Raw genomic sequence first — 16,556 nt, 5'->3', positions numbered from 1 at the left:
GTTATTATCCAAAAGATAGGTAATAAAATTTGGGGAAAATGCCCTTTAAAATAAATAATATGGCTTCTTTCTGAAGGTGTCTAATACTGAAGATTTCTATACAGAAAACCCATAGAAATTTGATAGGTAGCTATCACATTCCAGAAGAAATAAACCCAGGCACAGGAAACTGACCCACTCACCAATGGGTACTCTACAAAACACTCTGCTGGAGATTAGAGGCTTGAGAGTATCTCCTAGGTCTAATGACAGAACTTCACTGTAGCTGGCTACCACATTCTTATAGAAGAGTGTCATGGGAAAAATGTTCCAGTGACAGGTAATACTCAAACAAATTCATTATGTGGTTTATAATCGTCAACTAGCCTTCCTAACAGAATCTATCCACTATTACTGATTTTGAGAGTTTAAAGAACAATAATTTTATAGTGTCTAATGACATAATGATTTTCTATATTTTTTAGTATTCTATTTAAAAATACTAGACTAAATCTAAAAATCCTAAATATTTTTGAAATTTCATTTATCCAAAAACTATCTCATGTAATATAATTTAGAACGTAGGGCCAAAAACTGAATGAAAAAGAAAGAAAAAGAAATTACAGAGCCATAGACTCAAAGTATAACATTTATAAAATCTTTAAAAATATTAAGTGTCCAGGTCAAAGAAAGTAATGGTCCCCTTTTATTATGAATTTGTTAGATCACATCTGGCATCTTCTGTTCAGCTGTGAGTATAACATTAAAAGAGACCTTAATAAAAAGGGATATTTTCAAGATGGAAATAGTGAAAAATAAAAAAGAATAAAGAATAGAAATATAGAAAGTATAGAAAGAAATACAAGTAATAAAGATATTTAAGCTACAGAAAAACAGGTCTGGTAAAAAACAGGTTTGGTAAATGGAAAGCAGATACACAAGAGATTACAAATATCTGAAGGAAGAAAAGATGTCACTATCCATACCTCTTCACGTGGCAGTCCTAGGACCAAGAGATAAAAATGGTAGGGATATGTATTTTAGTTCAAAGTAAGAAAGAAAACAAATAAGAGTTCTGCAAAAGAGAATTAGGGCTGCCTCAGAGACACACACAAAGATTTGTTCATCACTGAAAATATACAACTAGATGTGTCAGGGATTCCTGCATTAGGAAGTGGTTATATCTGATCACTTATACGATCACTGACAACATTAAAATTCTGTGGTTCTAAGGTATAACAATACCAAGTTCAAGAAAGTTTCCTTGCGTTCAATTGCACGTGCAGGTATTCTCTAATGAATTTTTAAAAAGACATTCCTGAAATTTCTGTTCATTACATTCTATTTGCACATTAATTTCCCATTATAAAATTGTACATAAGTTCCTCAAGAAAACTTGTCCCTCCACACATTCAAAAGTCATACTTCTGAACAGTTTTAAAGATCTATGTATCTGGAAAGCATTACTCAAGATAAAACAGAAAACAAAAATAAACAGCACGGTATATACTGTGTGAGGTAGAAGTAACAGATGTGAAAATAGCTCAATGCTTTGAAGATTTGATTATATTCCTCTCAGAGTTCAATATCCTTTAATAACTAAAATGTTATGTTCAAAGAAATTACTTTAAATTATTCCTATATTTCTATAATCAATTATATATAATGGCCTCTTTCCATTTATCTTGGTCCCGAAAGTGTTATAAAATCACATGAAGATTCTGTAACTCAATAAAAAAAAGAAAATCACATGAAGATATAGGACAGAAAAGTTATTTCTTTAATTCTACTTAATTTGCAGGCATTGTACTCTCTTCTTTTATCCCCTTTCTCTGAGGCTTTCATAAATGCTCTGTAAAACCTTAAAAAAATTAAAAAACCCTTATCTTTTCTTGGTCTAAGACCTTTACTGCCCACGCAATGGATAGACAAATGCTCATTCGTTTCAAAAGCATTTCTTAAGATTTGTAAACAAGACTTCTGACCTCACTAGGACTGAGGAACAACCAGGCTTTTATTGTAGCTGTGAGCTAAAATCGGACATAAGCAATGGTACCTCAAAATTTTACTGAAGTGAACTTAGGCATATACCAGGTTATTTTCTTTAAATCACAGTTAAATTCCATAAAGGAATTAATCTTCTAAAATATAAAGGCATGTATTATGCATGTTATACACAATCGATGCAACTATTTTACTCACCAATTCCATTAAATCTTTTAACTTCCCGATCTCTTCTGGAATGGATACCAGTTTATTATTACTGAGGACCAAAACTTTAAGGGGAAGATCAAATAGGTATTTTGGCAATGTTGATAAAAGATTTCGACTGAAAAGAATAAGAAAGTCTCATTATGAGAAATATGTCTGAAATGTGACATGCTATGTTGAAAAAGAAGAAATCACCTCAAAAGTAAGTAAGAAGTTTTCACTAAATAATAACTATCATTTAATGAGTTTGTAACAGGCTAAAATCTTTACATGCACTCTCTCATTTAAACCTCACATTAACCCCACAAGACAGATGGTATTATTATTTCCATTATACATATTAAAAAACGAAGGTTAAAATTGGTTAAGCCCAGGCACAGCAGACCCATGATCTTGTCCTACGTACCACCAATCCTCAAAAGGCAGAATCATTCTTCTAAACTAGAGAATGCCAGAACCTTCCCCTCTGGCGTAATTTTACTGTATTCAATATCTCTGTGCCTCTAACTAGGGAAAGGCTCATGGATAAACTTGCATGTACTCTGTTCAAATTTATGAAAGAATTTAGATTATATCTTTAAAAACATGTAGTAACCCTAAGCCCTTCCCCTTTGTTACGGGTTTATGGTAGAACAGCCTACTAGCACCTTTATCTCAGTTCAAAGTTAATACAACATTCCTGTCTCTGTGGATACATTTAAATATAAGGACAATTAACATTTATTGAGTGCTTACTATGTGCCAAGCTATGTTCAGAGCACTTCATGTGAATTACCTCGACTAACCCTCACAACAAACTACTTTAGGAAGATAGATACTATCATGATGCCCATTTTACAGATGAAGAAACAGTCTAAAAGAGATTAAGTAAACTGCTCAAAGTCACAGAGCTGGTAAGTGGGAGAGCCAGGATTCAAATTCAGGCAATCTGGCTCTAGGTCCCTTACCCTCAAACTAATTTTGGTCAAGTTTATATCCCAGAGTAGACTGATCCAAATTATCCCTGCTATAGACTAAATGTGTCCTTCCCACCAAAACTATAATATTGAAACCTGATCCCCAATGTGATGGTATTTGGAGGTGGGGCCTTTGGAAGATGATCAGTGGCCTTATAAAAGAGACCCCAGAGAGCTCCCTTGCTCATTCTGCCATGTGAGGGCACAGTGAGAAGCCAGCCATCTATGAATCAGGAAGCAGGTCCTCCTGAGACACCAAACCTGCTGGCACTTCTTGATCTTGAACTTCCTAGCCTCCAGAACTGTGAAAAATAAAATTCTGTTGTTTATAAGCCACTCAGTCTATGGTATTCTGTTACAGCAGCATGAACAGACTAAGACAATCCTATTACCAAAATATATAATTTACCATTACATTTACATACTATCAAGCATTCATTAGCAATTAGCTATTATTTTTCCTGCTTTTCAAAGTGACATTTATAGACCTGCACCCAGCATTCTGTGTAACATGCACAGCAACAAAAGCCCAATGTTACCCCAATGGGGGACTTCAAGATCTTTCACCTCATTTTATGCCTGCAGAGGAGGTCCAGAAACACTAAATTGGCTTTAAACACATGATATAGACCTTAAAAAAAAAAAAAAAAAGGGACACTACCCCTAGACCAGCAATCCTGGCCAGACTGCTGGGACGTCAAATATGCTAGGAGTTTGTCACAACCCTTGACACTTTATGGACCAAGTAGGATCCTTGTGAAAGTGGTCTGTCTGGGGCACACAGGGACCTTCCTGCAGATGCTACTGAAAAAGGAGGTAGTATACAAGAAGAAAGAAAGAGCTGAAAAATCACCTTACAAGTTTCTCAAGATATTTTTACCAAAATAAAAATAAAATAAAAAGGAAAAATAATGACACAAACAAACTCATTTTAATCTCCCTCAGACCAAAAAAAGTTTTAAAACTGGCTTCTTTTCTTCCCTTAAGAAGCAGGTTCATTGAGTTAGCAGCCAGCTTTCTCCAGAATCTGATTTCTTTATACATAGCTAATAAGACATCAATCTTCACTTTTATGACACGTTTTAGAAACAGTCAAAGGAAGTCAGTCACTAGAACAAATGCTATTTCAATACAGTGTGTTCAGAAATTTCATGACAGTAAACAAAAATCAGGAGTCAACTTTTAGATATCAAAATGGGAAAGAATCAAAGAAAGTTTTAGAAAAACTATTTTAAGATATACCATACATGTTAATATACAAATGCAATTCAATTTTGACAAATCATTTTTTCTATAAAAGAACAAAATAAAACAAAAACAAAGCCAAAAACTTAAAAATACCTCACTTTCCTTAAACCTCTCCCAAGCCAGCCAAGGAGACATGTACCCAATCAGAGAAAGGAGCAACCCAAAGGACCAACATCTATGGAAGGAAATTCTTCTCACACATTTTAAGGTTTAAAATGGTTTCAGTTAAAATTGTATGTACTGCCAGGTGACACCACTAGGGGAAACATATGTAAGAATTAATATATCACAGAAAGAAAGGAGCATTACTATTTATGTATATTATATTTACTATTTTCCTATATGAGAATTTAGACAAGTAACTTTGTTAAGGAGGGTGGAAGAAATTATCCCTTACAACTCAAAACAAAAAAGAAAAGTAAGAAAATGATTCTAAAATTCAGTCACAATATATGAGTTTCCATTCAATGCTACTCATCTGATTGGGCAATTTTTTCCCTTATACTTATTAAATGTTCCCTCTATTATAAACATAGGGTAATAGTTAAAAATGAGAGTTCTACAGCCACACTGCTGCTTTGATATGAATCTTAGCTCTACCACTTGCAATATATATAAACTTTAGGCAAATAGTTAACCTCTCTGTGCTTCAGTTTCCTCATCTGCAATGCAGGGATAATAATGGCACATATCTCAAAATGCTGTTGTGAAGATGAGATGAGGTAACATGGGTAAAGTATCTGTAACACCGCTTGGCACACAGTAAACAGCTTATTATTACCATCAACTGTCATCAACTTCCTAACATTCCGATACTCCCATCCCAATTTATCCATCCTTGAAGTAGCAACAAGAAGTCACAAGAGTGTGAACAATAAAGAACTATGTCTTTATAATGTTTTACTTTAACTGAGGATGCACATAAATAAATCTTTATTGTGGTGCTATAATTTCAGTAAAATACTTCTGATCTAAAGCCTTGCTACTCAAAGTGATCTAAGGACCAGCAGACATGGGCATTACTGGGGGTGGAGGGAGTGTTAGGAATGCTGGTCTCACTGCAGACCTATGGAATCAGAATCTGCATCTGATTCCTGTGCACATTAAAGTTTGAGAAGCACTGCTCTCAAGAGCAAAACCAAAAGCCTATACAGTAATGGGAACATATAAAAAATACAAATAAGATACTGTTGCGATACAGGCTACATAGCTAAACCAAACACAGTCCTTTGCAACTAAAAGGATTATAATTGTAACAAAAAAACAAACAAACTAAAATTTACTCCCCCAAAATTGTTTCCTTACCTAATGTTAAGGTATGTTAACATCTGCAGGTTTTTAATGGCTTCAGGAATGGTTTTGATGCAATTATGATACAAGTTTAATGTTTCAAGAGGTGCAAATAACCAGACATCAGAAGGAATTTCTGTAAAACGATTTCTTGAAAGATCTGAAAAACAAAAGTAATTTTTGAGTGTCAAACATACACCTATATCTATGATAATTAACAGAACTACTTTCATACTTTTGCTGAATTGCTTGGAATCCACGCAACTAAAGAAAGTATTTAAAATATTATCCACCGTGACCTTGAAGGCAAAAAAATATACAGAAATATACTCACAGAAAGTTTGTTTTAATAACAAACTGTACTTGATATACTTCAACATATTTAAAAATTATCTTTTAAAATACCACTAAGGAATTCTCTCTCATATTTAAAAACACACACAAAAAAAACCTCCCCTGATCCCATATCTCCCTCCATTCATCCCTTCCTCCTTGACAGCCAAACTTAGTAAATCTACAACATAACTAAATATCTTACTTACCATGGACTTCTCAGCCCACTGTAAGTTGGTTTCTATTCACTCTCACCCTCACCAAGGTCACCAACAGCCTCCCTATTAACAACCCCTCATCAATCTGGAAATATTTCTCTTCTCTTGAAAGACTACACTTCTGGATCATTTCCTATTGTCTCCCTGGTTATTTCTTAGTCTCTTGTTAGATTCTCCTCTACCCATACTGCAAATGTTAGTGTTCCTACGGGCTGTGACATAAGGTACTCTTTCCTTAAGATATACACTCTAATACATGATTCTCTCCAATACCAGGGTTAGTATTCATATATCAACAAATTTCAAATTAAAGATATATTTGAACACGTATGTTCTGATCTTTAGGACTTCCTCTTGGTATCTCTCAGACACCACAAATTCTACAAGTGTAAAATCTGAACTGAAGCTCTTCCATACATCTGTTTCTTTCATCTCAGGTAATATCACCAACATCCTTCTGGTGAGCTGCTCAAGCCAGAAAGCTGACATGCACCCTTGATTCCTTCCTCTCCTGAATTATTCCAAGTACACACAAATATACTTCCATTCATTTAAGTTTTCACAAAAATAAAATAATGGAATTATTATGACCATTATACCTTTATTAAAGGTTTATTTGTTACATGAAATTTTGAAAAATACTTAGAACACATGTGGCACGCTTAAAAAATACCCTAAAAGAGTTTCTAAACCAAAGCACTATGGACCTCTTGAGCTGTATAACTAGTTGTTACATGGGGCTATCCTGGGCATTGTAGGATATTTAGCAGAATCCTTGACATCTACCTAGTAGATGCCAGTAAACACCCTCTAGTTGTGGTAGAAAAATGTCTCCTGTGGTACAAATCCCCCTATTCCTGTTAAGAACCACTGCTTGAACAATTGTCAAATTAGCTATCTTGTCATAGGAATATACTCTGCTTATGCTACATAATACCTTTTTGGTTAAAAACATAAGAATGCCATTTACTCCCAATTTATCCCTTCCTACCCTCTCCCCCTTAGTAACCATAAGTTTGTTTTCTATGTCTGTGAGTCTGTTTCTGTTTTGTAAGTAAGTTCATTTTTCTTTTTTTATATGTCACATATGAGTGATATCATACAATATTTTTCTTTCTCTTTCTGGCTTACTTCACTTAGAATGACAATCTGCAGGTCCATCTATGTTGCTGCAAATGGCATAATGTTGTCATTTTTATGGCTGAATAGTATTCCATTGTATAAATATACCACCTCTTCTTTATCCAGTCATCTTATAAAACAGATAAACAACAATTTCATACTGTATAGCACAGAGAACTATATTCAATATCTTGTAGTAACTTATGGTGAAAAAGAATATGAAAACAAATATATATATATATGTATCTTCAAATATGAGTGAAGCATTACGCTGTACACCAGAAATTGACACAACACTGTAAACTGACTATACTTCAATAAAATATCTATATGTGTGCTAAAAAATAAATAAATAAAATGAAAATTTAAAAAGAATGTCATTTATCTCTGTCAAGGAAAACATCTATGGTATAGTTTAGCCCACTATATCTCATTTAGCATCTGGTCTGCCCTCATTAGAACAGCTTCCTATCAATAATCAACTTCCTCACTCTGAGGAATAAAAATCTATTTATTTAGCAATATAGTAAATTCCCTATTCAGAATATTAATATATATAAATTAACATGTTTTACACATACGTGTGTATACACATGCACACTCACCTAATGCAAAATTTTATAATTGGCTAAAGAAAACATTAGTTATGACTACATAATATAAAATTAATCTGGATTCTTCTTCCTATCATAAGATTCCGAGTAACTAAATAAAAGGATAGACAGAATTATTAGAAACCAAAATCTGAACTTGAAACAGAAATTTCTCAATTTCCTGGCTCACCTCCTCTGGACACCCAAGCACCATGCAATTCTACTGAAGGGGAAAAATTCCTCAGGGGAAGTTATAGCTCAGTGGTAGAGCATGTGCTTAGCATACACAAGGTCCCGAGTTCAATCGCCAGTACATCCATTATAAATAAATAAAAACTGAGTTATCCCCCCCCCCAAAAAAAAGAAAAAAGAAAAAAGAAGAGAGATAACCAGGTACCGAAGGGGAAAAATTAAGTCATAGGGTTTTTGGTTTTTTTTTTACTTTTTAGAATATTTCTTTTACAACTAGGTTATATCTCCTATTCTTGTAACTTGGGATTCCCGGAGGTTGAAAATTATTGCTCACAGTTATTTGAAATTCTAAAAACAAAAGTACACCCAGTTTGTTATTGTGTATAACATCTAGTAAGTACTCCTAAAATACAGTGGTCCTAGAGATAGATGATGGTACCTTGCATTAAGATTACAAGAATAGGTAATCAGCAATACTGAGCATTTTCTCATGTGCCTATTGGCCATTTGTATGTCTTCACTGGAGAATTGCTTGTTTAGGTCTTCTGCCCATTTTTGGATTGGGTTGTTTCTTTTTGTTGTTGTTATTAAGTTGTATGAACTGTTTATATATTCTGGAAATTAAACCTTTTTCAGTCACATCATTTGGAAATATCTTCTCCAATTCCATAGGTTGTCATTTTGTTTTGCTTATGGTTTCCTTTGCTGTGCAAAAGCTTGTAAGCTTATTAGGTCCCATTTGTTTATTTTTGCTTTTATGTCTATTGCTTGGATAGATTGCCCTAGAAGAACATTGCTAAGATTTATGTCAGATAATGTTTTGCCTATATTTTCTTCTGGCAGGTTTATAGTGTCTTGTCTTATGTTTAAGTCTTTAAGCCATTTTGAGTTTATTTTTGCATATGGTGTGAGAGAGTGTCCTAACTTCACTGATTTACATGCTGCTGTCCAGTTTCCCTAGCACTACTTGCTGAAGAGACTGTCTTTTCTCCATTGTATGTTCTTGACTCCTTTGTCAAAGATTAATTGACTGTAGGTCTGTGGGTTTATTTCTGGGCTCTCTGTTCTGTTCCATTGACCCATATGTCAAAACTACAATGAGGTATCACCTCACACAAGTCAGAATGTCCATCAATAAAAAGTCCACAAGCAATAAATGTTGGAGAGGGTGTGGAGAAAAAGGAATACTCTTACACTATTGGTGAGAATGTAGTTTGGTGCAGCCATTATGAGAAACAGTATGGAGCTTCCTCAAAAAACTAAAAATAGACTTACCATATGATTCAGCAATCCCACTCCTGTGCCTATATCTGGAGGGAATTCTAATTTGAAAAGATACATGCACCCCAATGTTCATAGTAGCACCATATACAATAGCCAAGACATGGAAACAATCTAAATGTCCATCGACAGATGACTGGACAAAGAAGTTGTGGTGTGTTTATATAATGGAATACTACTCAGTCTTAAAAAAGAATAAAATAATGCCATTTCCAGCAACATGGATGGACCCAGAGATCATCATTATAAGTGAAGTAAGCCAGAAAGAGAAAGAAAAATACAATATATCACTGATATGTGGAATCTAAAAAAAAAAAAGAAAAAAGAGGACACTAATGAACTCATCTACAAAAGAGAAACAGACTTGCAGACAAAGTAAACAATCTTATGGTTACCGGGGGAAAGGGGGTGGGAACAGATAAATTTGGGAGTTCAAGATTTGCAAATATTTACTATATGTAAAATTATGTAAAAAACAAATTTCTTCTGTTTAGCACAGGGAATTATATGTAATACCTTGTAATAACCTTTAATGAAAAAGAATATGAAAACAAATGTGTGTATGTGTATATATGGCTGGGACCTTATGCTGTACACCAGAAATTGACACAATGTAACTGACTATGTCAACTTTAAAATAAATAAATAAATAAGATTTAAAAGAATAGGGATAAAAAAAGTAGACAGAATTTGAAATGTATTTTAATATTAGTACTTACAGGAACTGGACAAGTGACTGTCTATGTGGGATAAATAAGAGGTAATAATCAAGGATAGCACACAGGATTCTGGCCTACACAACTAAATGATGCTACTTAACAGAAGAGTGAGGAATGGAACAGGATTGTTCTTCTTGTTTTTGTTGGTGGGGTTTTGTTCTGTTTTTTGAACCAGAGGTTAGAATCAAGGGTTCAATTTTATATTTGTATAAACTGAGATATCTGAAAGAGATCCAATCGGGGGTTGTGAAATAGTTGGTTAATCAGATTATTCTAGATCTCAGAAATGAGCTCTGGGATGGATATATAAAACTGAAAGTTGTGAGATTATGGTTAGTACCATAAAAATCACAGAAATGGAAGACATTACCTAAAATCAGAGTATTTACTGAGTTAGAAAGAAAGTTCAAGACTGGGCCATCCACAAGACCAACATTTACAAGCTGAATAGAGAAAAAAACAGCAAGCAGAGAAGACTGAAAATAACGGTCAAGAGAAAACACAAAAACCATAGTAAAGAGAGTGCTCAAAGAAGTAACAGGAGAAAAAGCCAAAATACCAGTATTAATAATGAGTGGTTTTAATAATTTAAGTAATATCAATATATTAATTTAATAATTTATATATTATTGTGTGATGCTTTATGTTCTTTGCCCTCCAAAACAAGATTATTTAGTTAAATTACAAAGTAATATTATGAGTTTCCTTAGGGAATTTAATTAAATTTGCATTCATAAACTATTTTCTGAATAAGTTACTATATTTATTTAATAAACACCACTTAAAATCACAATTAATTATTATTCTAATTTAGCTGAATTAAATCAAGTAAAGCATAATAAAGTCAAAACTCAAGCTATTATAAAGCCTCTAATTAAGGAAATCTTCTAAATTTTTTCAGATTTTAAATCTGTATAAACATCCTTTCTAAGAATTGGGTTAAAAAAAAAAGAATAACATTGTCAAAAGAAAAATACATCTATGGAAGCAAAGATAGGCAATAACACAAAACAATCTGCATTTTAGTTTCTTGAACTATTTTACACTAACAGCATCTCATATTTTCCTTCAAAAAAGTGAAAATTAACTTTTATATAGATATAATGGATAAAATTTAAACTCTGATTTAAATTTTTTACCTTGTAATATACAATTAAACCATAAGGAAGATTTTGTATTTAAAAATCATTTAATTAACATGCACTAAAGCAACTAGAATAATATGACTGATAAAGAACATATTATACTCAAGAAATACATGCAAAATTGGTATTTCATTTAATATGAATCCATCTAAAGATGGGAAAACAAACTTAATTTATTACTTAAGGGGAGATTCATTTCACAACACCTTTAAAGTCTGCTTTCTTTGGGGACAAATAGGACTTGGGAAAAGACAATTATAAAGATGTTTCAGCTTTCTCACACACATAACAAAAAGAAATTAAAATTTGCTCCTTATCTTCCTGTAGTAAGCTTAATGGTAGCCCTCATAAATATCAGGTCCTAACTCCTGGAACCTGTCAATGTAGGCTTACTTGGTAAAATTTTTGCAGATGTAATTAAGTATCTTGCAGTGGAGATTATCCTGCATCATCCAGGTGGGCCCTAAATGCCATCACATTTATCTTTATAGGAGACAGAGGGAGATGACACAGCCACATTGAGGAAAAGATCACATGAAGATGGAGGCAGACAATGGAGTGATGTGGCCAGTAGTCACCAGAAGCTGGAAGAGGCAAGGAAAGGATTCTCCCCTAGAGCCTCCAGAGGGTTTACAGCCCAGCTGAAACCTGGTTTTAGCTTCAAAAGACTTATTTTGGACTTCTGGTCTCAAGAACTATAAAAGAATAAATTTCTGTTGTTTCAAACCATCAAGTTTGTGGTCAATTGTTACAGCAGCCATGGGAAACAAACATATTTCTCAAAAATAGTTTGTCAGAATTAATGAAAGAATGCTTGCAAAAAAATGTTTTTTAATTGAAGTACAGTCAGTTACAATGTGTCAATTTCTGGTGTATAGTGCAATGAAATTTTTTAAAATTAAGCAGTTGTGTATTTTTTTCTTAAGCAGTAAGGTGATAACTCAGTTAATTAGTATCCTTAGGGATAAGCATCTTTATTCCTGAAAAAAATGAACTGTTTTTCTTTTGTCTTGGTTTTTATCATAAATCATATCAAAAAGTATTGGCAATAACTCAACAGCAGACAGACTATTACAAACTGTTTCCTGCCTTCTTTCAAATCGCTCCTTGTAAAACTGCTGGGAGCTGTTAGAGACATTAATAGATCATTTTAAATAATCTGATCTAAGTTATGTTCTGTATCACTCTTAAGCTTCAGAGGTCAAGGAAGCTAGAGAAGGGAGGAAAGGAGTCAGATGGAATGGAAATGTTTGCTGCCTCCCAAGCTGCAGCCACAAGAGCCACAGACAGGTCCATCTGTCGCCCAGGGAAATTCCTAGTCCACTGGCTAGCATTTCTGCCAAGGTATAGAAAAGACTTTCAGAAAGTATACTATTATATCTACTAATTATAGTACTAATTATAGTTTTATCTTATTCAGTGTCCAAAAGGCTGTATGGCTTCTGACACAAACTGCTAAAATAAAGACATGTGAGTCTTACTTGGGTGACATTTACTAATATAGATAGCTATAGTCCCTTTTATTTTAAAGAAAATCCTAGATAATGTTTGAAAATCTGTCACATTTTCACCTATGGAAAAACTAACAATGAAATGCATTGTTGGAACACAGCCTCATCATTAACAGAGATACAGAATTTTCTGCTTGAAGAAACATGGAAGTTAAGTGGAGAAATAATTTGAAATCCGAACTTTAAATTCACATCTACAATGACCTAAGTGGAACTGAAGCAACTGATACACACACACACATACACACACAAACATACACCCTCCACATATGCTAGATCAGAAAGCCACATGCTTTGCATAATTTTTAATCCTCATAACAGGAGGTATTATTCCTCATACATATGAATCAAAGACAGATTGAACAGTATGCCCAATGTTGAAAAAAAAACTAGTAATAATTGACAGCAAACTCAGATGTGACTTCAAAGTCCATGTTCTATGTGTGCTTTTCCATTCCTTCAATACACTATTGTGATTTCCTGTCCCAGATTTCAAACATTCTGTTCCACTCGAACCACAAAGCAGGGTCAGAGAAATTCTAAATTTCGTAACTACATTCATATTGTAGGTTTCTTCCTACAATAGGAAGCAGAACATAAATCTAACTTCAAGTCCCAATTTTTAGTTAAGAAAATAATGAACACCATTATAAAGTTCTCAGTTGTTCCCAATTTACCATTTCAGAATTGTTTAGTCTAAGCCAACACACAGCTTTCTTGGCTTCTTAAACAGTGAACCCTTATTAATTTCTCAATATTTTTAACCAAGCCAATAAACAAAGATTAAAGAAAATTAAACAAGTTTCTTGTAACATCTTATAGGCAAAACCATTGTGCTGAGTACCTGTCAAGAACTTTAAAGGATCTGAGACTTTAGCCTACTTGTGAGTCAACAAGTTAGCTTAACACAGTTGTATGGATGCTAGTAGAAGGCATGAGACTCCTTTGTGAGTCACTTTATTACTCACAGCACAGCAAGTGGCATGAGCAGCATGTCTGTATCAGATCCCCTTGGCCCCCAAATCCCAGAGGAGCAACATATATGGATATAGATGGATACCTGCACATGCAATACATCACATTATAGGAAAGGAACTCTGAGCTGAGAGAACCCAGATCTTTTATAGCAGATAGTACACATGTCTGCACTTTGTTCAAAGGGAGATATTATTTTACTGGATAGTAAGCATGGTTGTCCCTCGCTCTGGAGAAAGAAATTATCTCTTTCAAAAGATAGTCCTGAACAAAGGACAGTTAGTACCTCACTTGCAAGATGTGCAGAAACATGAGACCCATGGAAAACCTCCCAATCATACCATGTACCTTCCTTATTGAGTAGGGATTAGAAGTTGCAGCCTCACCGCAGAAAATATACAAGGTAAAATAATTAAATATCATAAGCAACATATCCTCTGTGGTCCTGAACTTAAGAGTCTGGGACTGAGGGAGGCAAATCCCGATTCTCACCTTTATGTCTCATTCTTATTTCCCAAGCAGCATTCTGACTTGACTCACAGCCTGTGCCATTCATTCAAAGTTCCATTAAGTCCCATGAATTAGGTACCCTGTGTTAAGGTAGGTAAAATGCCAGCCAGGCACCAACCCTAAGCAATCCCAATTATTGTTCCACTCTAGCACCAAATACTATTCTGCTTAGATAATAACACTTCAGCAAAAGGAACTATGTACACACACACAAAAAAAATCATCCCTACCTAGTTTAACTAAAATTGTGGATTTTTACAAAGCTGTTGTGATGGGACCAATACTTCATCATCCTTGGGGTATATCCCAGAGTTTACAGGACTCCTACAGACGGGAAAAGGAGGGATAATTTATTTAGGAGATAAGCACTAGATTGTATCTGAACTATATGCTAATTCTACTGATGATTACCTATAAAACATTGCCAAAATCACTTAATTACTGCTCCTCACTACCTGAGAGCTATTGGAAAAGAGTAAACATTCTGCAACAACGTACAATCCCTGGAGGAAGTAAGCAACAGAAATGAAAGGAAAATTATCAATTTGCACCTAATGATATGCAATGTTCATAAAGGCACAAAATAAAGCGATGGAAACTGACTATTGTATTCAGTTCTTATGACATGGAAAATATGTGCCAGAGAGTGCACTCTTTAGGAGAGTGCATAAAAACAACCAACTAAAATACTTATTTCCTAACATGAAAATAAAATATTAAACTTTTTGTGCTCTTCAGTAACTGGTATTACTCAAATGTGAGCAGTTACATTGTGTAAAAATCGGATTAATATGCTCTCAAAAACTAATGCTTCCTTATTTCTCCATCTAAAATAAATCTCAGGACTGGAAACAAAAGCAACAAGAAAACAGGAGGCACCACAGCTGTCTGCCATTGCAAGCATGGAGAGTGTCTTTGAAGTATTAGACTCTGATGTTGGAGCCTGATGTGAAATGACAACCCCATGGCTCTGGCATCTGCTTTTAACAGATGCCCTCTGCAAAGACAGGTGATTTCTTGATTCAGTACTCCCTAGAAGGGTGTTGTGCTGTCATTCGGGACAAGATACTGAAAAGTCAATCTATAACACTGAAGCCTTGTTGAATGAGTAAGATGTACAGCCCACAGAATTTCTAAGCTACTCCATGATGAGTTAAAATACTAACCATAAGTACAGTGGAGAGAAAAAAGTGCAAAAACTGCTTCAAAGCCAACAGTTATGAGAAACAATAAAAGCAGACCTCACTGACCTGCAACAACCAATAATGGAAGGCTCTTTTTGAGCACAGGGACTTTGAGAAGCAAGGGTGCAAACAAAAACAGATGCTGCAAGGAGAAACCACAGCTGCTAACCAGAGGGCGGATTACATGCATGCTCAGTGAGAAAAGGACTCTGAGTCACACAACTATTAAGCCACACGGAAGGACAAGACTTTATTTTTTTAAAGGGGGGGAGGGAAGCTCTATGTACAGTTGTCTGTAGGAAATTCTACAAAGTGCTTCAGTTTCACCAAGAAATAATGCAGTGTAATGACATTCAAACATCAAAGTGATGTTTGAGAATGGTACTATATATCAACCCCTATAAAATTTATTATACTGTAAATTTGGCATTTTGACTCCATGTAGTATTATTTATTAAGTAGTTCTTGAAAAACTTCTATTTTCAAAAGACAAATGTTATAGCCTCATCACATAACTTTTACTAAAATAAATTCCAGATGGAAGAAAAAGATAAACATGAAAAATGAACCATAAAAAAACTGGAAAAACACTTTAGTGATTAGTCACTCAGTACTAGAATGAGGAAAGACTTTCAGAGTATCAAATAAAGGAGTAACTCACAAATGAAAAGATTTTTAGGTTTAGCTACATAAAAAGAAAGGAAAACTACAGTATGTTAAAAAGCAAAATGACATCAACTCACAGATAAGACCTGGGCCAAGGACATAAACAGATTCTAAAATGAAAATTATCAATGACCAAGTTGTATATGAAAATATGTTCAACTTCACTGTTAATCAAAATAAATGTAAAGAATAAAACACTATAATTCACTCATCAAGTACAAGGGTTTTTAAAGATATTAGTGTTGGCAAAGCAACTTTGAATTGGGCACTTCCCCATATACCACTGATGGGAATTCAAAATGAAGTAACCTGTCTAGAAAGCAATTTTGCAATATGAATCAAGGTCCTTAAAAATGTTCATACCCATTGATCCAATAAGTCAATATTTAGAAATCTTTGAAGCCAGATAAAGATGCATAAAAT

At 34.1% G+C, this 16,556-nt stretch overlaps 1 protein-coding gene across 2 annotated transcripts in view; it reads right to left on the bottom strand.

The window, feature by feature from the left end:
- Positions 1-16,556, bottom strand: part of LRCH2 (leucine rich repeats and calponin homology domain containing 2) — a 78,887-nt gene that overhangs the window by 46,591 nt on the left and 15,740 nt on the right. For both annotated transcript variants that reach the window (XM_031446280.2, XM_064482818.1), the window contains exons 2-3: positions 5,700-5,844; positions 2,182-2,308 (exon numbers count right to left, since the gene is read on the bottom strand). In XM_031446280.2, the coding sequence (XP_031302140.2) occupies positions 2,182-2,308; positions 5,700-5,844 (272 nt within the window). The remainder of the gene's footprint in view (positions 1-2,181; positions 2,309-5,699; positions 5,845-16,556) is intronic.

This window comes from Camelus dromedarius, chromosome X (assembly GCF_036321535.1).
Source record: "Camelus dromedarius isolate mCamDro1 chromosome X, mCamDro1.pat, whole genome shotgun sequence".
NCBI classification, from domain to species: Eukaryota; Metazoa; Chordata; class Mammalia; order Artiodactyla; family Camelidae; genus Camelus; species Camelus dromedarius.
The sequence above is the reverse complement of the archived record's forward strand: the minus strand, read 5'-3'. Positions and strand labels throughout refer to the sequence as shown.